The 23,769-nt window shown below is 42.0% G+C and overlaps 1 protein-coding gene across 2 annotated transcripts; it reads right to left on the reverse strand.

Moving 5' to 3' along the window:
- Positions 1 to 1,683: 1,683 nt before the first annotated feature.
- On the reverse strand, positions 1,684 to 19,754 carry hdlbpa (high density lipoprotein binding protein a). 2 transcript variants are annotated; one of them, XM_085773558.1, is made up of 28 exons: positions 19,694 to 19,754; positions 17,386 to 17,457; positions 14,149 to 14,263; positions 13,893 to 14,059; positions 11,085 to 11,300; positions 10,781 to 10,987; positions 10,473 to 10,688; positions 10,128 to 10,334; positions 9,932 to 10,039; positions 9,738 to 9,842; positions 9,523 to 9,601; positions 9,285 to 9,424; positions 9,098 to 9,202; positions 8,883 to 8,996; positions 8,666 to 8,752; positions 8,442 to 8,573; positions 8,125 to 8,343; positions 7,572 to 7,793; positions 7,249 to 7,467; positions 6,967 to 7,105; positions 5,829 to 5,980; positions 5,642 to 5,746; positions 5,419 to 5,553; positions 5,009 to 5,152; positions 4,563 to 4,742; positions 3,481 to 3,597; positions 3,223 to 3,363; positions 1,684 to 3,129 (listed from the first exon to the last, which is right to left on the reverse strand). In XM_085773558.1, the coding sequence occupies exons 3-28, from the start codon at positions 14,222 to 14,224 to the stop codon at positions 3,040 to 3,042; spliced, it is 3,822 nt and encodes a 1,273-aa protein (XP_085629684.1). In that variant the 5' UTR covers positions 14,225 to 14,263; positions 17,386 to 17,457; positions 19,694 to 19,754; the 3' UTR covers positions 1,684 to 3,039. The 2 variants fall into 2 exon arrangements, with proteins under 2 accessions (XP_085629684.1, XP_085629683.1); XM_085773557.1 differs by having other exon boundaries at positions 6,961 to 7,105.
- Positions 19,755 to 23,769: the final 4,015 nt, after the last annotated feature.

The following is a 23,769-nucleotide window of genomic DNA, read 5'->3' on the forward strand; positions in this document are numbered from 1 at the left end:
CATGTTCTGAAGTTGTGCAAAAAGAGTTTTTCCCGGATTCAAATTAGGTGGTGGTGGTACCTGATATGGCATGATAGGCTACTAGGCATGTACAGTTTTCAATAAACCCGGTTACATGTCCTTGCTAGCCTGGGGAAATACTTAAACCCAGTGACACAGGGAGTGTTTGTGACTTACTTGCTTGATGCTGGAGTTCTTCAGTCTCTGGTGAAGGCCTTGTGTCCATGTAGGGTCCGGCTGCACTTGTTGCTGTGTCGATCACGAACTTGTCCTCCTCTAGCTCCCTCCATCTCAGCGGCTTGCCTTCGCTAATTAGTCCAGTGTGGCTAGGAGCTAGCCTACTGCTAGTTAACTCTGCAAGAATTAGCTATTTTGACTGCATTATTTTTTTTTTTTAATTCCTTCGAGACCGAGAGGCGTCTCAAACTGCTTCAAAGGTTATTCTCCCACACTTCTTACATTTGGCGTCGACACGAGGTGAACCCAACAGGTACAGTTTGATGAAGTTGAAACAGCAGTCAGTCTGACACGCAGCTGTCCATGAATGACTGAGTGATGCAGGTAAGTGAATACAGCTCCACCATTGGTCAGCTGGATGTCACGTGACCAGGTTGGAGTTTCCCCATTGGCTGATGAGGCTCTTGAAAAAGAATTGGCGCCAAAACTTTAGAGGTCGTGTACAACCTTCAGAGGTCCAAACTCTAAATGTTAAAGACTTTTATTTTTCATAATTTCACTATGCCTATAACTGTCATGTAGCCTAAGTATGCCTACAAAATCCCAAGAGTTATTGTAATACATTTTCAAAGTGGCTTTTGGAGTGGCTTTGGTGGGCTATAATACAATAATGGCAGTCTGCTCTGCAAAAATGTCGATTTGATAACCACTGGCTTGCCAAGATAGTTGGCAAAGACATTGGTGGTTCACAGAGGATGACTGGATTTTAGTCATCCCAGTTTTTCTCCAATGCCACTTAAAAGTCAATATTTCCTTTTTTGTCATTCAATTGACCATTCAGTACGGATACGGATATGCAGCAGGTAGTACCTGCAAGGCAGGTAGGAGAAAATTCACAGAAATCTTGGACCACCCTATTGTTTTGCTCTGATCAACATGGAGTCTTGTGATTTCCTTCTCATTAGTGCCACCCATGGGTTGCAAAAATCCATTACAGCAATGTAATGTAGTGTTTCCACATGGTATGCTATATCTGAGCAAAAATAACAGGCCAATTTCCCCTTTGTCATCTGTGGCTGTACATGGGTAGTAGATCTTGTGGTAAAAACCCAGGTGCTGTATTTACCTGGTCTCATCCTTTAGCTCTATTAAATTACAAGCCAGAAAATACTTAATATACAGAATAAACACAGAACCGAACCATTGTTCATTGCACTTTTCAAATTCTTCATTGATGTGGTCCCACCACTGAGGTTGAGATGTCCTCACTCAGTAGTGGATTATCATAATGACCTCTCCTCTAGCACCACCCTCAGGCCAAAACATAAGAAAGTCTATCATGCAAACCTTTCACCACAGAAAGTGAGAGATCCACTGCTCATATCCAAACATGATCATGCAACAGGTCCATCAGCTTTGACATGTGCCGACTCTATGTCATGTTCTGTGAGTAAACAAGGGACAGGTGGCTCCTTACACAAAACACACTGCAATGCACAACAAGGATTTTCAATTTTTATTGACTTTTTGGACAATTTCTTTTCCAGTGTCATCCATAACCGTTCACTTCAATGGTATTTGCATAAACTTTCATTCAATACTAGGAGGATATAAACCAAGGTAGGCTGATGCAAGATGTTGAATTAGCAGCTAGCAAGCTAAATCTGCACTCTTCGAGCATAATTAAACTAATTACCACATCTGGGGGGTGAGAAATGTTCCAAGAGCTTTCAGAGGAACAATAAACATACCCTTCCAGTTGTCCTTTGAAAATGCACCTTGACATCATCTCTACCTGGTTTGTATCTTTCTAGTTGTAAGGCTGATAAAAAAGGGCCATTGCTATTTAACAGAACAATCTGCATAGCAACTGGAAGACAAAGGGACTGGACACTGACCCAATACAGAGGATGAGGAACACAGGACATCTGACATCACTAAACAGAGAGTTGGCACAGGATGGTCTGCTGTTTTGCTCACAAACACACAGTCATTTTTTCTTTTGTAGAGTGATTTACTTTTGAATGTCAAAAAAAGTTCATTCAACAGTTAGTGTGAGGTTTGATACGTTGGAGCTCTAGGCCTAGTGTTGTAAGAAGTTTAGTTCTGGCATGATCTCCAAGCATCTGGCAGTTTGAGTAGGTGCCATTCTGCAGTGGCTGACGCCGCCCGCCACCCCGCCCCCTCCCATAATACAGTTTACCAATTCATAAGGCTACAAGGTACGTGCCACTACTTGACCATATTCACAGAAGCACAGTTACAAGCAAATGGAGAGATGTGACAGAGGACAACCACTACAGTGTGCTTGAAGGCTAATGACTGACAAGTTTCACTCAGCTACATGAGTAAAGCAGGAGGGGGAGGGGGGGTAGGTTACTGAAACAGCTGGCCTCTTGTTGGTCAGGAATCATGTCACCAGCAGTAATTTAATCCCTTTTCCCCACCCTGCGAAGGCAACTAAGATAAGGGCAGCTCAAAAAAACTGATGTCTGGCCACCACTGAATTTGGTATAACAGTTCAAACCACAATGAAATGTCAGATCTAATTAACATTTAAATGTCAGTCTTTTACAGACTGTATAGACTTAACCGCAACATCTGTCGTCACATTTTTTTTTTTCTTTTAAGCATGAGACAGTATTACTTAACGCAGATACACAGCTCACAAGTCAATTACAGTACCTGAAAGCACTTTTAGATTGATGAATCTGCAAAGGCAGACCAGGACAAGTTGACAAGAGAAGGATGACACTTCTAACTGAAGACTTTCAGGGTCAGCGGTCAGTCCAGGTCAAGAGGGGGACAATGGCAGGGAAGATTGTGTCCGGTTAAGTTCAGGCCCATCTGTAGCAGCACGGCTTAGAAGCGTTTGGGTCCCCAGGGAGAGGTCTTGGTTGCCACTGGAGCTCCAAAGCTAGGGAAATCTTCAGAGCTGGTCATGTCGGGGGCCTAAAAAGAGGGGATGAAAAGGAGATTGAGGAAAAAGGAGGTGTGACCAATTTTCATTTCCATACAGTAACAGAATTGTGGGAAGGCACTGACCTTCTCATTGCCAGTGGTCCAGGGTGCCTCCCTCACCACAAAACCTTTGGATGGACCACGATGTTCTTCCATGGCGGCAGCACTGCTTCCAGAAGGCCTCATGTAAGCCATCTTTGCCTCATTCTCCACAACATCTGCCATCTGAACAAGAATAAAGTTTAGTACCAAGTTTAGTTCAGAAAACACAAACACTATTAGGGTTTTTCTGTTATCATCCAATGCAAAATATGATCTGTGGCTGTGCACAGGAAAGCTTACATATTCCTCTTCCAGGTTAAGGAGGTGATCGATGGCTTCATCCACAAGCTCAGGGCGCCCTGTGACTGTCACAAGGTTCGGGTCTGCAGCTCCACTCTGGGGAAACCTGAGATCAACCTAAGAAATGAAACAAACACTGAATGTCATACATTCAAGTGACAATGACACAGCACAAAAAAAAGAGAGATTCAACAGGAGAAATGAAGCCGAGCGGAGCACCAAGAGATTAACTTGCTCTAACGTCCATCTATGCTGCTCTCTCAGGTATCCCCCGCCTAGAGCATCACCTGATCCCGTCAAACCGAGCTGGGTCATCAGGGTCGAACTTTGCTTTCCACCTTGAACACCTGCAGACCTGCAGGAAGAAGCCTGTTGCTAAGCTCGCTCGTGTTTAGCTGTTAAAGTACAGCTTTAATGGGATTACAAGAGTCCCAATCCTCCACCTCTTCCAAACCTGCCCACCCCAGAAGATACAAACAACACCACCCAAGCCAAAGTCACAGCTATTATCATCTATGTGAGTAGCAAGGTATGAGTAAGTATGTGATTGGATGCAATGTCGGTATTTGTGCTTTGATGGATTCACTATTGAAAAAAGGGTGTTCACAAAGAAAAAAGGTGAGAAAATAAAATAGATGCTGCTGTTTAATATATTCTTATTTATCACAGTATTAACAGGAAGTGTGGAGGTACCAAAAACCTTAGTGGGAAAGACCTAAAACTATCTGGATGGCCAAAATGCAACAAGTGGTGAGTTGGAAAAACATTTTGTGGCTTGGATGAACCTCTATACAACTGGGTGTTAACTAGTCCGACCAACACACACCACAAATGTTTCCTTGGAGACATTTCTGCTTATATTAACCTTAGACTTCCAAGAGAAACAAAAATGACTGCATATTAAAGCAACACTTTAGGTGCCAGGTGTCAGTGTACCTGCTCTAAGGTATATTTAGTCAATTGATCACAGAATAAAAAAATATTTAGATACTAGTAGATTATGCAATCAAGATCTCTTTGTGCTGCTGAGGTGATGTCCCAGATAACAAGCTACTAATAGTAATTTTTCAATTCTTCCTTACCTTAAACTCATCCATGATCTTGCGGATGCCTTTGCCACGGGCTCCAATAATGCGGGCATGGACCCTGCTGTCCAGGGTGATGTCCTCAGAGATCATCTCCTCCAGCTCATCCACGATGGCCTTGATGGCATCTCGTGCAGCTATGGCTTTGTGCTCATACCCTGTAATAGTAATCTGATCCTGTGGAGAAACAGCAGCCAGCTAATCGTCAACACTCAGCAATCATGTTGTTTAATGAGTTTTACAGGGGGGGGAAAAAAAAGAGAGAGAAAATTCTACCATAGAGTCAATTTACTAATGACGAGCACATGAACAATACAGCAACAGACTCAATATATGCAAGTATAAGTGTTAGTATGCCACCTGCAGGATTTTTTTTTTTGCCTGCAACATTTTGGATTTGGAATGAGGAAAGTGTGAGCGAGGAAACAGAAGCAATGCTATACCTGATTTTCATCATTTTTCTCTGGGAACTGGATGTTGACGTCATGCTCCGTGCGGATGGTTGTAATAATGGCACCCTTGCGGCCAATGATTTTGGGGTGGTACTTGGGGTCCACAGTGATGGTCAGCTTGAAGCTCCTGAGTGCCTGCAGAGGATTTGATGGAGTCAGCGCTCTGGATTAGTATTCTGATGAGTTTGACACTTGCCCCGATTCTACAGCTGCTGGAACCGGTGATCACCTAACACCGGCGTAGTTAATAATTAAGCCCTTTCTCCTCCAGTGTTATCAGAAGGGTGCCCTCTATGTTAAACTTAGAGATAACTTCTCCATGTGAGCATGTGAATTATCTACACTGCAGAAACATTTGAAAACACCATTTGATGTGACCGAGTACTTTATTCAGTACTAACCCGATCCTCTTGCTCGGCCTGCAGCTCTTTGACACGCTCCAAGAGGCCCTCTTTGGCGCGATCAAGGTGGTTGGCCAAGCCAGTGATGGAGATTTTGTCAGACTGCTGCTCAGGAGCAGGCACTTGAATATTAACCTGGACGCAGACAGTAAGGGTATAAGACACAAGGCAAAACAAAAAATCTTCTGCATCTCTGTGTCAGCGCAAAAATCTGCAAACGCACCTCAAATTCATCCATCATCTTACGAATTCCACTTCCTTTCTGTCCAATGATGTATCGATGAAGCTCAAAAGGCACTTCCACCTCAATGGTGACAGGAACCAAGGCCTAAAGGAAAGGAAGGAAGACGGTTTAGTGAACAAAGTAGCAATAAGAATGAGTCAAACTAATTTATTTTGTGAATACTGACCTTCAGTGCTTCCACGGCAGCTTCGCACCGCTCCTTGCGGCCAGAGAGCACAATCACATCACACTTTTTGGGTGCATTTGGATCAACCGGCTCCTTCACTTCGCCGTTAGCCTCTCCATTCTCCTGAATAGGAGCTTCTGCAGGAGGTGCAGCTAGAAAGTGAAGCCCACAAAGTTTTGTTGAGAAACCTTCTACAAGGGATGCACCTATCCAGCTTTTTCAGTCTCGATACCGATACCCGAGCTTAGCGTATCGGCCGATACCCGATACCGATCAGATAGCACTATTGAATTAATAAACTGTACACCAGGGTTCCCCAATTAGTTTTAAATGTTCTTCTATTCACCAACACTTGAAATTTTTTCACCTTTACGTGCTCTCTACATAAGCGGAGGTAGACGTACAGTGTGGGATGACATCGTAATAACATAGAGCAGTGCGCATCTTATTTCTCATGTTGCTCAATTAGTTTCATATTAAAACCGGTGCGTCAGAGCCAGTGGGGTCAGAGATTTGGCTCTCGTGGGCTGGATGTGGCCCACGGGCCGCCTATTGGGCTTGGCTGCTGTACACCTTGCCATGTGGAAGACATTAGGTGGGTTTCCATTATAGATTTTCGCAAAATCAAAGTGATATTTCTGAAATTTCGAAAAAAGTGCAATTGCTATTTGTGGTGTTTCCACTGAAAGGTGTTTTGCAAATGAGCCGTAATCTAGTCGCGTGATATCCCATAATTCTCACCCTGCAAGACTTCACTTTGAGGAAGATGGACGTAAGCGTCAATTCCATGATGACGGTACAGCAATCTCAGCTGCTGCTACAGCTGCTGCCGTTATTGTTTTTAACAAAGGCGAAGGCAGCGCTTGATTGCTCAAAGGCAAAGCCCATGTGGCACTGACAGCGGCCACAAATAAGGCACATCAGCGTTGATGAGGTGCTACTGACAACAATATACGGTAGTTGTGTCACAGCCGGGTTGGTTGGAAGTGAAGTGAATCGATCGGCATCATGGACCGGCCTCATTTATCCGATACCCAATCTAGCTATTTAGTCACTATCGGGCCGATATCGGATCGGTGCATACCTTCTGCTTTAAGGACCCTAATTTCAGATTTCTGCACACTGATCTTACCTTTACCTTGTGGATCCTCACGCTCTGGGAACTTAATCTGTACATTGTGATCTCTGGTGATCTGCTGGATTCGTGAGCCCTTGGGACCCATTATAGAGCGGTGGAACTTCTGGGCAATCACACACTCCATGGTCACTTGAGCATCCTGAAAAACAACAACAACAAAAAAGTTCAAATAGAAGGAAAAAAAGACAGATTAGTAATCAGTTATACGCCAAACACAGGAAGAATGAAAATCTCAAACACAATCAAAGACCATCTTAGGAAAACAAAACTTTATCTACTAACCAAGTCCTCAACAATCTCCTGCATGCGCTTCTTGGCTGCCTCCACACATTCTTTGGCTCCTTTGAGAGTGACCTTTTCACTCTGAGAACCCGTGCGAGGGAAGCTCACCATCACACCACCATACTCATCAGCAAGGTCTCTAAGGACTTGGCCACGGCGAGCCACGAAGTAGCGATGATGCTTGGGGTCAACGATCATATTATCTTCAATGACATTGTCCTTTTAAAAAGAAGAAAACAAATTGTTAAAATGCAGACATTTTACAGGAACCGGTGACTTCGTTTAGCTTTTCCTGATGTGTTTATTCTCATTTGGAGCATTACCAGACTCCTGATGAGTTCCTCCAGCTCCTTCTGGGCTTCCCGCACTGCTTCTTCAGTTCCAACCACAGTGATGAGCTCCTGGTCTTTGTCCTCTGCGGTGGGAAAGATGATCCTGGCTCCCGTGCTGTCACGAACCTTACGGATGTTTCCACCACCTTTCCCAATGAGGAACTTGTGGTATTCTGGCTTCGCACGCAGCTCAGCAGTGTGGCTCTTTGTTTGCTGGAAGAAGAAAAAAAAATTAAGACTCTGAATCCTACAGCAAGACAACCTCAATTATAAAAAGGTCCACATAAAACATGGACAAATCCCATCATGCTCAACTGAAAAGAACTGATTCAAAGGTTTAGACAAGTGAGTGAGAAAACAGCAGCCAGAAGAAACTAGCTTTACATACGTTTTTGTTCTAACTGCTGAAGACACACTGAAATAACATCTCTGCACTTTTGTTTGGACATTACTACATGCTGAGAAGCAGCTCTTTGCCCCCTCCCCCACTCCCTGTAAAATGGCTGCTAGCTAAGCCAGGTCAACAGAAGATATTTGTACAAACCTTCTCTTCTGCCAAGCCAAGTAGTTGCTGCTTGGCCTTCTCCACCTCCTCTACGGGGCCTCGGATGGTGACCTTATCAATCCCTGAGCCCTCAGTGGGGAAGTGGATATGTACGCCGCCGCACTCCTCCATGATCGAGCGCACCAAACGGCCCTTTGACCCGATCAATGAGTTGTGCAGCTTGGAGGGGATGGAAACCTCTATCTCTGTAATGTTTGCCTGAACACAAAGAGACATTAATTAGCCATATGCATCAGATTTGGACCCATATGCCAAAGGATTGAAGAGACTAAGCTCTCTGGGTGTGTTTTGTTTACCAGCTCCTTCTGAATTGCCAAGATGCGATTCCGTGCAGCCTCACAGTTTGCCTTCTTCCCGGTGATGACGATCATCTCCGAGTTGCTGTTCTCAGCAGGCAGGTCGATTTTTGTGTTGGTTTCCTCTCGAATCTGGAGAAGAAAAGAAAGCAATTGTCAAATCAAACTTTGACTGAATAAAAACTTCATTCAACTACATAAATTATTTCAAATAGATAATGTACCTTCTTAATGTTAGATCCCCCTTTTCCAATAATGTTTCTGTGGAACTGCTTGAAGATGGGGACTGAGACGGAGAAGCTGTTCTCCACCTAACCAAAGCAATTACTGAGAGTTAATACTTGACTACACTTCAATTTGGTATCCTTTACAAGTGCATTAAAATGTTTCAACACAGTATTCCAACCATAGTAAAGAAAAGACAAAGAGAGGGTACTTTACCATTTCAGCCACTATCTTCTGCATAAACTTTGAGCATTTCTCCACTTCAGTTCTTGGGCCCCTAAGTTGAACAATGTCACTTTTTTGTGCTGGGTCGGGGAAGTTGATGATAACCTGCAACACATGATCGTATAGAGTTACACAAATACATTTAATAGATTGAGTACGTCAAGTCAACACCATGGACCAACCAGTATCAACAAATCCTGACTCACCTCTGGGAATTTGTCCCGCACTTCTTTTATCTTCTCCCCTTTTTGGCCAATGATGGCTCGGTGAAAACGCTGTTCAATGATCAAGTCCTTTGTACGCTCGTTCTCCTGCAAGAGACAGTGTGTTTAGTAAGAGCACATCTGGGTCCAATTAGCAGCACATTGCCTGTGAACTTAAGCTTGTACCGACCATGCGTGACGCAAGCTCAAGCAGCTCCTTCTTGGCTTCTTGTACACCCTGGGGATCCCCCTCAATACGGATCAGGTTGCTTTTCTCATTGTCGGGGGGAATGCGGACAGTCACCTTGTGCAGCTCTTTGATGCGGTTGACTATAAGATAATGCAGTGTATTTAGTTAGTTTGATTCGTTTTTGTTGCACTGTGCACAAGTCAGAACATTAGCATTTTGACAATACCACTGTACTTACTGTTGACGCCCCCTTTTCCGATCAGATGACGGTGGAATTTGGGATCCACGCTGATCTCTGCATAGTCCATACGGCTTACCTGTTACGCAAAAACAAGGAAATATTTTTTAAATGGTATGGAAGACAACTTTGACATTAGAGGAGCCATTTTTACTGATGGATTAGATTTTCCAATATCTCCCATGTCATAATTGAATAGGCAACTCAATACTGACCAAATCTGTAACCATGGCTTCTATCTGGCTCTGCACCATCTGCACGTCTTTGGTAGGACCCTCCAGGGTGATCTTATCTTCTCCCTCAGTGAACTCAATGTGCACCTGTATAATATGAAAAAAATTAAATTAAACTGAAGGAGAAGGGCGATTTTTTTTAACATTATAAATGCAGAATCCATCATTCAACATACCTTGGGCATTTGTTGGGTAATCTTGGCCAAGTTCTGCCCCTTCTTGCCAATAATGAAACGATGAAGCCAAGAAGAAGCTGTGACCGAGGAAACAGTGTAGCTGTTTGCCTGGGAAAGGAAACTTGCCTTTAGTTATGTCTCATTCTCAAACAATTATCTGTCATTAAGCAACAGAAGATTTTTTTTTTTTTTGTACCTTGGCATAAACTTCAGTGAGAGCCTGGCCCAGACGGTCAGGCTCACCACGAAGGATGACAGTTTCTGAGCTGCTGTCAGAAGGTGGGATTTCAACTGACACACCAGTTTTATCCAGGATCTCCTGTAGGGTGTTTCCCTTGGGGCCAATCACATACTTGTGCTGAGACTTCTTCACCTCCACTGCAATAGTGGTGGCATTCTTCTTCTGCAAGAGACAGAGCAGCAGATCTGGGACTTACTCTATGTTACATTTAACATTAGAATAATAGTGTACACATGGACCAGCGTTCTCTGCATCAATGCAAACTTTCCTCACAATAATTTCCCCAGAATGTTAGCGTACCTTGTCTTCATAGACTTTCTTGATCATAGCCACAGCAAGGGCCACCTGTTCCTTTTCCCCGGTGATGACAATCTCCGTCTTGTTCACACTTGGAGGGGGAACATTGATGCGGGCACTGGTCTCCTGCATCATCTCTGCTACCAGCTTATTGTAGGCACCGGTGATGAATGGGTGGTACACCTTGTCAATGTTCACTCTCTCCACAGCACGTTTGTCCTAAAAAGAAGGAAAGACAGGACGAAAAAGACATTCAGAAAAAAAAAATCTCTCAAAATGGAGATGTTGTGTGTTCTGGGAGACCATATTACCTGCTCAGCAGAAATCAGCAAGATTTCATGCTTTGCCTTCTCCAGGCCCTCCTTGGTACCAGAGATCTTGATCTGGTTGCTGGTGTCGTCAGGTCGTGGGATCTGGATTTTGGTGGCAGTCTTGAGCTCTAGCTCCTGAAGCTTCTCCCCATTTTTACCAATGACAAAACGGTGGTGCTCCTTGGGGATCGCGACAGTAGCTGAAGCCTGTTGGGGTTAAAATGTACAGTTGGCATCATCGCCTTTTAACTTTAAATTACTTCCACCAAGCATGTTACACATTAATAAAGATAATTTTTTTCACCTGAGTCTGCAGTCGGGACACAATCTCCTTGCGGGCCTTCATCACAGCATCCAGTTTTCCAGAAACCATGATGGAGAGACCCTGATCTTTTGCCAAGGAGAGTTCCAGATGGGCGCCGGTCTTGTGCATGATGTCCACACAGACCTTGGCTTGATCTCCTTCCCCAAACTGGTTGATGTCCTTGTACTTGCGCTCCTCTAGCGGCACGTGGAAAACCTGGTTCATACGGAAAAACAAGTTGTTTTTAAAAACTAACGTATCTTCATGTATACACATGGAAGAGGTAAAAACATTAGTGAATAAGTTTTAATCTTTTTCCTTGTTCATTTTGAAAAAAACGGGATTGTTTCAAGAAATATCTGCGTTCACAGGGACCCACTGAAAACGACTCAAAACACTGTATACTCCAGGATTGTGTGGTGCGTGTGTGGCGTTGTAACGCTGCCTCACATAAACACCAAAAAACAGAGAAGAAGTAAAGTTCCCCACTATATTCAAACTCAAACATTATAAGTGGAATATTTGTTGACTGGGAGTCCTGTCAGTTAAAATATGACGATCGGTGATGATTTAACGGACGCGATTCAGCCGAGGGACTGACAGTAGTTGTTGTTGTTACATTACGTCCATAGACTCTAGCAGTGTGTCTCAGGTTACAGGTGAGAGCCGTGGAGGGTATGACATCATCGTTTCAGAAAAGATAAGTTTTGGGCATCCAGATGAAAATGTTAGGCCGGCGTTTTCAGATTTTCCCACTTTGAGACCCGTTTCCGAAAAATACCGTTTTCACACCCCGAAAACGCCGTGTCCGTCTGGACGAGACGTCGAAACGATAAAATACTATACTATACTATACTATACTATACTATACTATACTATACTATACTATACTATACTATACTATACTATACTATAAAATACTTTACAGTTACTACAGTTTTAAAAAAATCCATATTCGTGTGGGTGGGCTCTTAGTGCCATCTGCAGTAGGCAACAAATGAATACCCATCTCCCCCTTTCCCTTTGCAATTATATAAGGGAACCTACAACACTCCTTAAAGACCCCCTCCCATGAAAATCATGTTTTTCGTGCTTTTCACATGTTCCTGTGGCATTTTTCTTGTGTTAGAGGACATATCAGCAGAAAAGGAAGTGCAAAATTGCATTTCTGAGTTTTTCTGCCTTCAAATTGCTGTGAACCAATGGCAGACGCAAACTGGCAGTTTCAGGGAGACTGGAGTTGACGTGTCACAACCCCAGGGGAGGGCACTAGTGCAACAAGCTCCCACCCCGCTCTGCATCTGGCTCAGAGGTGAAAGGCTTGACAGCTCGGTGTAGCTGTCAAGGTATAACAGGTATAGTTCATGTGGTAGAGCAGCTTGCACTGGGAGCAAGGACTATGTTCCAGTCCGGGATCGAATCCCAGTGTGGAGTTTTACGCTAAACGCGCCGAATCTGTAATTGTACAATGTCCAGCTGTCAGCGAGGGGGTGGCTGGGCGGGTGCAGAGCAGCGCAGTCTCCGCCCACCCTCCAGAAGTGCATTGCTAATGAGCTGCTGGTTTTAAAATAACCAAAAAGGGTCGCGGGAGGGGGACTTTAAGTAATCAAGACCAAAAGCCCACTCTAGAGCCAGTGTTTGGTTTGTCCTCTCTGGGGTACCCTACAAACATGGATGTGCAACATGGCAGGCTCTATAAAACATGCCCCATTCCCTACATGGAATATTCAAAATGATTTCATTACTGTAAGAAAAGTTGTGTTTTCATTAGCCTAGAAAAAAAGTAATTCAACACACACTGTTCCTTTAATCATCCTGCGATTTCTCAGTCACTCTTCTCTTTATGTTGTAAAACCCGAGTCAGGAACCACCGGAGTGCACAACCAAGTCACCAGCAATATGTCACAGTATAATCTGACACACATCTTGTTGCCCTAACAAAAGCCTACAGTAGACACGTCATAGCAGAAAAGCGCAGGTGTAATTAATTACATCATGGTACCGTGCTCACTGGTATGGTTTACAGACACACTTCATTTAACTCATCCACTGTTAATGCCAATAGGTGTACCCATGACTTTCCTGCTATTAAAAGTCAGAGTCTGCAGTAAGGCAGCTAGCTGCTGATTTGCCAACTAACAGCACATTGTAACACTTCACTTACTTTTCCTAATTAGTGCCCTGCTCAAGATTGTGTCTTGCAACTTTTATAATGTCTGTGTCTACAGTTTGGACATAAATCCAGGTCCTCGATTGAGCAGAGCTCTCGCTAGCCAAAATAAATGGAAACACCTGTGTGGATATAACAAGCATTGTATCACCCTTTAACATGAGCAAGGAGAAATGATTGGCTATAAACAGAGGCTACTTTTTCAAACGGTTGTCAACTTACAATTGCTCATGTTCTGCCTTTTGTATTCATGTGAATAAAAGTGGACTTTCTCCTCTCACAAGATAATTCTTATTATATGCAAGAAGCAAAATAACAGTTTGTTCATACTGTAGTGAAATACAGTGTAGAGTTTTGATTTTTGTGAGTGGAAGACGTCCTTGCTATGACTGCACCTACACATGTTCAGCTGAACGTGTCAGGGTACAGCATGTTCTTTGAGAGGTGTGAAAGGCTTCATGGGAAATGTAGGAGACCACTAACTTATGCAGAAAAAGGCTGATCTCTTGAGATAACGCAAGACAACAAATAACAGACACCAAACACAGTAGATTACAACACTGTTTCATACAATTAAAACCACATGTGAACTAAAATGGTTGGTAGTAACTTTTGAAGGGATAATAAAAAAGTCTAACCTGGGTGATAATAGAGGACTTCAGAGGACGGATCTTAGATGTCCAAGCGTTTGCAGTTTCCTGGGTCCCCTCAGGTGAGGCCGCCTTCTCGGGCAGAGGAGGGAAGGCATCCTTGTAGGTAGGAAGAGCATCCTCTTCCTCACCAGCATTGGGTCCTGCCACAGCACCTGAACGCAGACAAACCAGAGACGAGTTCACCCCTGGCGGCTCTCAGCGATCGCATTTTACAAATCAAGCAAAGCTGTAAAGTACTTACCACCACTCTGCTCTGGCAAAAGCCCACTGCGGTGTTCATTGAAGCTTTCCTGCGTAAGTACAGCGACTGAGCTCATGGTCAAAATCCCACGTTAACACAGAGTCCGAGTGTGCCACTGAAAACAAAGGTTACACTATTTTCACTAATTTGTCCACAAACAATAACATTGGGAAAAAAACAAAACACTTTTCTTCATTCAAATGGTTCCAGCACTGTCAGTAAAATCTCATCAAACCACATTATTCCAACAGAGCTGATTAGTTGTTAGTTTTATTAGTTGTTTTAGTTTAGTTTAAACTTAACAGATAATACCTGCAGGTAATAATTTCTTAACTTTGACTGGTATCTGTATCAAGATGTAAAAATGTTTGGTGGCAGACTAACTGATAAAGCAACATCATATCTGATCATCAACAATCACAACTCTTATTTGTGTTGTTGCAAATCTGAGCAACACCAGCACATGTATGTTATCAGCTCTTAATTTTTAACCAGTTAGAATTAACCATGATGAATATATGTTCTGCACTTTAGCACTGCCCATAGCATGGGAGGGAGTATGCTAGGGTCTTTAACTAAGACTTTGTTCAGACCTGGCTTAACAAGCATCTTTGGTGATCCGAGAGGTGTTGGCTAATAAAACCTCCCAACACTGATCACTCACACCACAGTCAGAGGTGGTCCAAGTGTGTATGTGAGTGTGTCCTGGGGCACACTGAAGGACCGCCTACTCAGCTGCGTTAGTCATGGTTAGCTGTTCTCTGCATGACTGGATGTACGCACTCATTCAGAGATTCAGAGATCAAGTAAACTGGCTTTTTGCATGATGTCTGAAAACCTTTACAGACTTAATACCATGCATGTCTTAGGTGATTTCATTTGCCTGGAACACACCAAGGAATGTACAGTCTTTAGGCACAGGAAGTGCAGTGCTGCCTCCTCCTGGTTGAAAACAACACCTTTGCAAAGAGAAGTGACGTATGTGTCTATACATCAGAGAAAGGAGAGCCAAGATATACCCATGCAAGGCTTGAACAGGGTATTAAAGAGTTTTGCACATACTGACAGTTTGAACAAGAAAATCAACAAACTTGTTGGTGAATCCTCTGAAGTGTCACATTTACAGGTTCAGCATGGTACACAAGGTTATCATGGATGGACTTTGGGATTTTCACCATTATCTAATCTACGTTTATCTCAGCCTTGTCTCTCACACAATAATCACACTTCTTGTCACATTACCACATCAGTATTGTGTTAATGTGTGCAGAGACTGAGTAGTGAGTGAAGATCTCATGCCTTAACACCACAAAACAAACAGTGGGGGGGAGCAGGGCTGCAGCAGCTACATGACAGTGTAGCTGTCTTTCGAAAAGAAATCAACTTGCCTTCTGTTCAACTCTCTTTGCTTCTGTGCTATTCTAAGAATTGCAGCCAGGTGAGTAGGCTCCTGGGTTAAGAGGATTTTACCCCACTGACCCCACTGTACGTCCACACTGGATAGGATTAAAGAAAAATCCACCAAGAGAAAACTCAAATACCTAGTCTGGGATCTTTAAACCAATCACTCTTTCCAATGCAGACACCAAAACGCCAGTCCACTAATCTAAGATATTTAATCCTACAGCTATTTTGATTGTGGAGTTATATAATCTGGAAGTGTTGCCTAACATTTTTGTTCTACAAAAAGGGGAGAAAAACTAATGTATGCCCCAACAACTGTCGGATTCCCCTTCGCTAGTACAATGCAGAAATTCAATCTATCATCAGGAGCCACTGCTCTGTTTTCTGGCTGGTGGAGAAACAAATTGTGGCCAAGAAGAGAAGAGGAATGTCAATTGTTTTAGGGTGGATTTTGCCCCTAAGCAAGTCTGTGTGTATCTGTATCTGAGAGCATGAAAAGACCACACCCAGATCTCATGGAAAACTAGTTTTGTTAAGCATAGAACAAGCAATTGAGAGGTATTTCACTACAAACTTCCATTGAGTGGTAGTTAGATTAGCAGCCCCCCACACACATGACAGAAAACACTTCATGTCAGGCTTTTCAACCTAAAGGCTCTACTCAACCTTCATTACCACTTGCAGACCTTGTTGCCAACCAAAGTCTGTAATTTCTCTCCATTTAAACACTGGTATGAGCAAGCAAAGAGTCGTCAAAGTATAAGCAATTTGCAGTTGTTATGATGCTGTATTTGTCGACAGTCCTGAGTCTTTTTAATATGGATTTCATTATTGGGACAATGTGGAGAATTGTGTTGCAAGAGAGGGTGTATAAGACACCAGAGTCATCCATGACAGGGGGGAGGGGACCAATACAGCTAAAGCTAAAATGTTAACAAACCTTGCTTTCATTATGCAATTCTGTCTGCCACCGGGGACAGAAATTTGCAGAAAAATCAAGGCTCCATATATACGGTATAAGGGGAGTGGGCCTGCTATTGCACAACCAAAAAGAGGACAGTGTTTTCTTTTCTTTTCTTTTGGGAACAACTAGAAACTCCACCTGGCAGAAGAAAGAGCTCTGTTGTCAGAGGAGATAAAGAAGGTAAAGAGGCTAAGTGACAGAAACTTTGGTAAAACAAGAGTAATCCACAGACAGCCATTCATTCGATAGAAGGAGCCGTGGTTAGACTAGGACAGAAATTCAATACTGGACTTGAACCCTGAGACAGACTTAATGGATTTTTTTTTACTGTCCACCTACACCCCAATGTGGTGCCCCACCAGGCTTTATCCCTGTAGTCCCCATGGACAGTCCAACTATGTTGAGACTCGAGAGAGTTCAAGTTGTACCCTTTCTACCGGTCCAGTGAGTAACAAAAGTCTGCCTAGTTATTAGCACAACTGGATGTTTCTCTCTGCTCTTATCACAGCACTGAGATCATGTTTCCAGTTCAAATTGAGACTCTTACAGTCGTTTCTTGTTTTGGTCAGTAGCCAGCCTGATAGTGGCGGCCATGTTGGTAGCACTACCACTACCACTTTGTCCAGTGCCTCATTAGCAGATTACATTAGATTCAGCATCAGCCACAGAGAAGTTTGCAACACACTTGCATAGAAAATCACAATTTATTCCAGTATGATGATGACTATTAGCTATTTTACGTTTTTTCCCTCACAAGTAGATTATTATGGGTTAGGTAGGTATGTGTATGTGTAGTGGTTTGGTGGACAAAAATCACACAGATAAATAACATGCCACTTAGCATTACAACTGCAGATATAAAGACTTACCAGCTAAATGGTCAGTTACCAGATAATCCGTCCTGTAAAGATGCAAGTTCCCGTCAGCCTGCCAGCTTTTGCCTGAAGATCACAAAGAAAAATCGGTAATTTGTAAAGAATTAACCTGCACGACATCTCAGCCTCAAAGAAAAGACATGAAACTTTAGACATCTCTTCAAAAACGTAACAAACAAGATACTACTGGGTTATGGCTGTACAAAGAAGAAACCTGCATCATTTCAAATATACTCACACATCATATTACATGTGCCTTCGCGTTATAACGATCACCCAATTTATAGTACTGTATGTGCCTAGTATGCCCCTTGAACTCAAACCATGACACACAAGCCAATAGTGTAATTTCTTCATAGAAACCACTTAGAACACAGACCGACTGTGAATACAAAGTCAAACTGCACTCTAAATGTTAAACACGAGCTGCCACTGCTGAGGCCTAACTTGGACATTTTTGATGGTCATGGTTCTAGCGAGATCAACAGGAAAAACACAGCCAAAGTACCGTCACCTCAGACAACCGGAACCATCTGGAAAATTAAGATGGGTTCAGATAAAGTTGATGCCAAGAAGCACATTACTGAACCCCAGTAGAGATAGGTACGACTGGAGCTCTCTCTCCTTGACAAGCATCTGGCTTCTATAATTGGACACTGCTTCGTCATACAAGACGACAGTCCTGGCAATTAATGAAGCAGCTTTGTTGGGTGGACCACTAAAATGGGCTATTGCGTTCTTGTGCAGAAGCCAGCAAAATTACTCGGTGAATGTTTTTTTGTTATTAGATGTGATTAATAAAGCCTGTATAATTCGATATGGCATGGGTGTTTATGTAAGTCAGTCATCTGGATTCATTTCACAAGTTGCACACTGGCATCGCCACATTCCTCTCACTCCAGGATGTACAAGTAGGTCAAAGTTTCCAGTAAGGTGTGCACAGCTTCCCATAAAGTTTTTTATTAATCCCCAAATAACTTGGTAAGGACCATATAATATGTTATGCATCCTAAATTGCTTATTCAGTGTGTATAAATGAGGCACTAAATATGACCTTTATTTTCTAGCACCTACTTTTAGTATTTGTGATGGTTGTGTTCACAGACAATAATATGGCCCATTAAAGCTCCTGGTGACTGGTTACCTCTGTCTGCACCAGACTAGACCCAATGGTTTCAAGTGAAACGTGTCAGCCACTGTACAACCCTGAAACTGGATTTGTTTTTTGCTCAAACGACCACGTCATGTGTGCAGTTGTGCGTTTCAAATGGCTACGAGAAACGTCAGTGACGAGCTCCTAGCTGGGAAAAGCCCTGCCTTCAACAGACTTAGACCAACCTAACTCGATTTGAAGCATGTTTGCGTCTCATTTTATATAACCTAAGATGCCATTCGTATTAATGGACTGACGCCTAGTTAACCCCCTAAGGTAGATGGATGAGCATTAATGTTAGCGTCAGCATGTCAACCCCCTCGAGCCTATGTAAAGTTATATCTAAATCCCAGATTAAGGGTTTAAGAAGCTGGTTAGTGTCGGTGCTAGCTAACACCATATCAAGTTTAGTAGCTGACAGTTCATGCTAGCTGCCGTCCTGGCTAACGCTGACCAGCCATAAAAAATGTGCTGAGATCCAGTGAAACTATGATCATAATAACTAAAGAAACACTAAAGACAAGGCCGGGTGTTTGTCTTGTATACGTGTCTCTCAACAGAGAGGGGGTCTTCAGCTGTAAAACCACTGTAGCATGAACTACTAGCTCCGGAGCCCTGGCTAGTTAGCAAACTTGCTAAAAACTTTGACTGTGGCGTGTGACACGTAGCTCCTCGGCTAATAGGTAGCTCGGCTCCGTCACACAGACCTACACACACACACAACTTCACGCTGAGCCTTTAGCCACATAATGACACTAAGCTAGTGGGCTGAAAACTTAAAACCTTGAAATAATATTCCCGCCGTATTGGCCGAACAAGCGGTCGTGTCGTGTTGTGTGTGAACTAGCCAACACCAACAGACTCGTTGCAAAAAAAAAAAGTACAAGTTGTAGTGTAGCCTCGGTTAGCAGCATGCTAATGCTAGCCTCCGTTACAGTTTGTTCTCCTAGCTCGCTAAGTCCACGTAGGCATACAGCTGAGCAGGGGAGAAATGACACGGAGTCAGGCCAGAACACACTGTAACATTCAAGGCTCACCGGCAGCAAACAGTCCCCACAACAAGTATCACTCTGACATCTACATGACAGACACGAGTCACACGCTGTGACAGTGTAAGCGACGATCATGTAAAAACAGTGAAGTACTTACTTATTTTATGTTCTCGTCTGCCCTGAAGGTGCAGAAGCTGAGATGAAATTCCACTGGCGAGAAGGTGGGATTGAAGCCTGACGGATATATACCAGAGCCGCCCACCAATCATATCCTCCAACGTCACGTCAGAGAGTCCGGTTACAAATAACTTATTTCCATCTCTACGAGTGACAGGCACTAGTATAAGTTATTTACTTTTATTATGAAAGTCATTTAAGATGTATGGGCGATGTTATTAGCTAATGTAGCGCCTAGACACTGTAGTCTTCTAAAAATCACATAACGCCCAGGCGAAAGTATCCATGTAGAAAAGCCCTAAGAGCTAAGGTGGGGGGAGGAATCATTTTTCATTTATTATTAATGAAATTAAATGGGATAATGTCTCAGTGTGTTTGTTTGTGCGTTTTTGCGACATTTGATAGATGAGTCCATGCTTCTTCTCCTCCAACAAAATTGACTATAAAGTTAAGAACTAGCCTGAGAGAACAATATGCATTATTATTATGACAAATAATCTTGGGGTTTTCTTCAAGGATGATGTATAGGCCTAAAGAAACACTGTCTCTCCAAACCAACCTCAGAGAGGATAGTCTCACATCCCAGCCATTCCTCAGCTAGTTGTTAATGGATACACAGCACAAGGTCGTGGAGTCCACAGTTGACTGTGAGTTGACTGCAAGAGGGAAAAAAAGAGCCAATACTGACTAAAGAAATTTGTAGATGAATTTATGACTCAGCAGCTTAGCAGGACAACAGTCATGTTGTTGTTTCTTGCATGTGCAGTGACGATCAATAACATGGCAAATCTCAAGATCTCAAAGTTTGTGAGGCCAGTGCTTCTGCATTAAATGTGTCCGTAATATAGGCCTAAGAGTTTGCACGACATTGAAAATGCATTGAAATTGCATTTTTTCATTTGATTCAACTGCACAGATTAAATGTAGTACTGGACCAGATTTAACCAAAAATTTCATTAGTTACCAATGAGCTGGAGCTGGAGGCAGTTTGCAGCATCAGGAATCTCTTGATTAGGATGCAGATATGAGGCAACAGATTATGACTCAGCTACTTGTGCAAACACAACAAGCTACACAGATTCTGCTTTTTATCTTCCCGTATCAATTACATCACACATTACTTGTGATCACTTGTAGTAGGGCTAGATCTTTAAAAAAATTATTACCCTAACTGGACTCATTACTCTACACACATTTATGGCTGTAACGACACATTATTTCCTCGTAGAAGACATATTCTTACACTCTTACACTTGATTTGCAAATTGTACTTATTGTTACACAATATCAAATGAAATGAATTTCTCAGTTCCCTTTTTTCAGCTTTCAGGTGTGTTTTTTTTTTAAGTATATTTTTTTGGCTTTTCATGCCTTTTATTAGATAGGACAGTTGAGAGTGTGACGGGAGGCAGAGAGGGAATGACACACAGGATACCGGGGCCGCCTGCAGTGAGGACTATAGCCTCAACACATGGGACGGGTGCTCTACCAACTGAGCCAAACACCACCCCAAGAAAAGAAACAGGTGTGTTTTATGGCCTTCATCACCAGATGACATTAGCCCATTTTCAAAGCTAGTGACACCCACAAGATAAGACTGAAAGCTCCAGAAAAAAACAAACAAATAAGAGATTTATTATAGTCAAATATATGAATCTGTAAGCATTTTAATGTTATTAGCTACACTTCTATGGTGATAAAGGATACACATTTAATGTTACCTGTCTGTTCTGTGTATATGTGTATATGTGTTTTGTTTTGTTTTTATTGTTCTATGGACCGCCGCTGTGTCCGTAATAAAAGTATTGAATTGAATTGTTAATGGTAGGCTACGTAATTGGTCACTTCAGTGCATCACCCACATCTTTTTACAGTCTGGCATCTTATCTGTCCCAGTATGTCAGTAATACATGCACAGAAATATGGATATTCTAAATAAATTCTTATATCTGTGAGTAACTCTGGCCTGTAGTCAAAGTATTGTGCTAGATACTGGCTATATGTTAACTATGTAATGCCCAGTGAAAATTGTTTTACTTGTATATGAAAGTGACAGAGTTTATTGAAGCCCTTAACTCCTGCAAAGTCTGTGGCCTGTTAGAAAACTGTTCAGATATTCTAAGATGCTTCTTTCATCCTTCTCCTGACTGAGGCAGCAGGTGTCCAGTCTCTGAATCATGAAGATCAGCAAGAGATAGCTCAGGAGAGGCATATGTATATTTTTTTAAACCAGAGATTATATGGCGTAACAGTATTGTGAGATTGGAGATAGATAAAGGCTATAGAGGTAAACAGAAAATTCAATAATACTTTAAATATTAAATAAATTGTTATACTTATTAGTCTCTGAGGGGGGTCTATTTCTTCATTATATGGTCATGATACAATTCAGTAACAACACAATCTAAACAACCCAAAAGCCTTACCAGTGACTATTGATATACTTTCAGCAAAAATCTATGAAGCTCATCTTATTTATTTTTTCTTACTTGCCTATGTGTCATTGTAATTGTGTCGATCCAAAAATAACATTGTTATCACAACTGAAATACACATTCGTAAGACTAATGCCATCAACCCTGGGTACTGTAGGGAAGGCCAGGACTCTTTGAAGATAATACAAACAAATAAACAGACAGTGTGGGAACACAGAAGTCCAGACTCCATAGTTCCTCTCTACTCAGCTTTAGGCTATATTCCTCTTATATACTTTACAACACTGGCAAATTAAAGACTGAGGAATAACAGCAACAATAGGCATTCAAAATGACAACCATGAAAAATATCTAACTCGGTAGAGGAAAGAAACACTCAAATGACTTTATTCTGGCATTTTCTATTCTGCTGCATTGTATTGCATTTAAAGAACGATCGAATAGCCTATATAAACATAGCCATAATCTGTTAGTGAATTAAAGTATTTTTAAGACTGAGGTCTTATGGTTTTGCTTTTCTTATGTGACATATTTCTAAAAAAAAAAACACCAACATCACCAATAGTAAATTAATGTGCAATATGTCTCTGAAGAGTTACCTGCAGACGTTGCAAAGATGTTGTAATGTCTGTAGTTTAGTGTTTATATTTTGGGATTGAAAAAAGTTGAGGTAATATTTTTATTCAACCTTTTCCTTCAGTTATTTCTTTAACTCTGTGTGACAGGATTTTATCTTATTTTATGAACTCTTAAATTCTCAGATATTTTCCAAAACACACTTAATATGAAATCTGAAATATTCTATTATCCTTGTGATTTAAATAGTGACACTACATTATATACACACCTCTTGTGTAATATATAATCACGTTCAACAGTTTTTTTTTAATTTTAGTGTATTCTTACAAACGGCTTTTCCCATTTTATTTGCTACATCTTAGCCATAGACTGAAAAAAAAACCAAACAAAAAAAACATCTTAGCACATAAAACCTATTTCATGGAAATATAGTCCTTATTCATATGTATCAGAATTTTGGTTTGTAAGGATGATACAACTGATCTTTATGTGAAGGAAACAGCAGGGGGAGCTCTATCACAATATCAGAGGTAGTTCCTCTGTTTCTTCATTTTAGTTGTTTGACTCTTTTATTCAAGTGCTGCTGCTGCAATGGACCAAAGTGCAAACAGCTCATCACATACATTGATTACTGCAGCACTGCCATCTATATATTGACTCATGACGCGCACGCGCGCATGTACGCGCACACACACACTGACACACACACAGTATTACCTAATATGTCCCAATAAAAGTTTCTAAATTTACTATTATTTCAAAGTTACAGTGAAAATCACACACACATTTCGTATAATCTACGGGTCCAACTTCAGCCCAAACTTCAATAACGCCTGTTTGACTTGGTGAGTCAAATCAAATAAAAACTAATCTGATAAAACAGTCATTTTGTTTCCTCTGGGTGTTGACAACCATCGGCCTCAAGGAGACGTGTAAACTTGAAGAACTTTTTCACGAGACCTTATTTAAAAAGAAAACAAAAAGAAAAGACACAACGTGTAATTTTTGAGGCGGACCAGTTTATTCTCCATCCATCAAAGCT

The sequence above is a fragment of the Trachurus japonicus genome, chromosome 4 (assembly GCF_045865225.1).
Source record: "Trachurus japonicus isolate A0001 chromosome 4, Traja_1.0".
Lineage (NCBI taxonomy): Eukaryota > Metazoa > Chordata > Actinopteri > Carangiformes > Carangidae > Trachurus > Trachurus japonicus.

What these genes read in the sequence shown, in the direction of transcription:
- hdlbpa (XM_085773557.1), bottom strand. Translation starts at nt 14,224, where the DNA reads ATGAGCTCAGTCGCTGTACTTACGCAGGAAAGCTTCAATGAACACCGC. An exon ending in AGAAAGTCTATGAAGACAAG is followed by an intron (nt 10,335 to 10,472) that starts GTACGCTAACAT and finishes TGTCTCTTGCAG; the next exon opens with AAGAAGAATGCCACCACTAT. An exon ending in GGACCACTGGCAATGAGAAG is followed by an intron (nt 3,130 to 3,222) that starts GTCAGTGCCTTC and finishes CCCTCTTTTTAG; the next exon opens with GCCCCCGACATGACCAGCTC.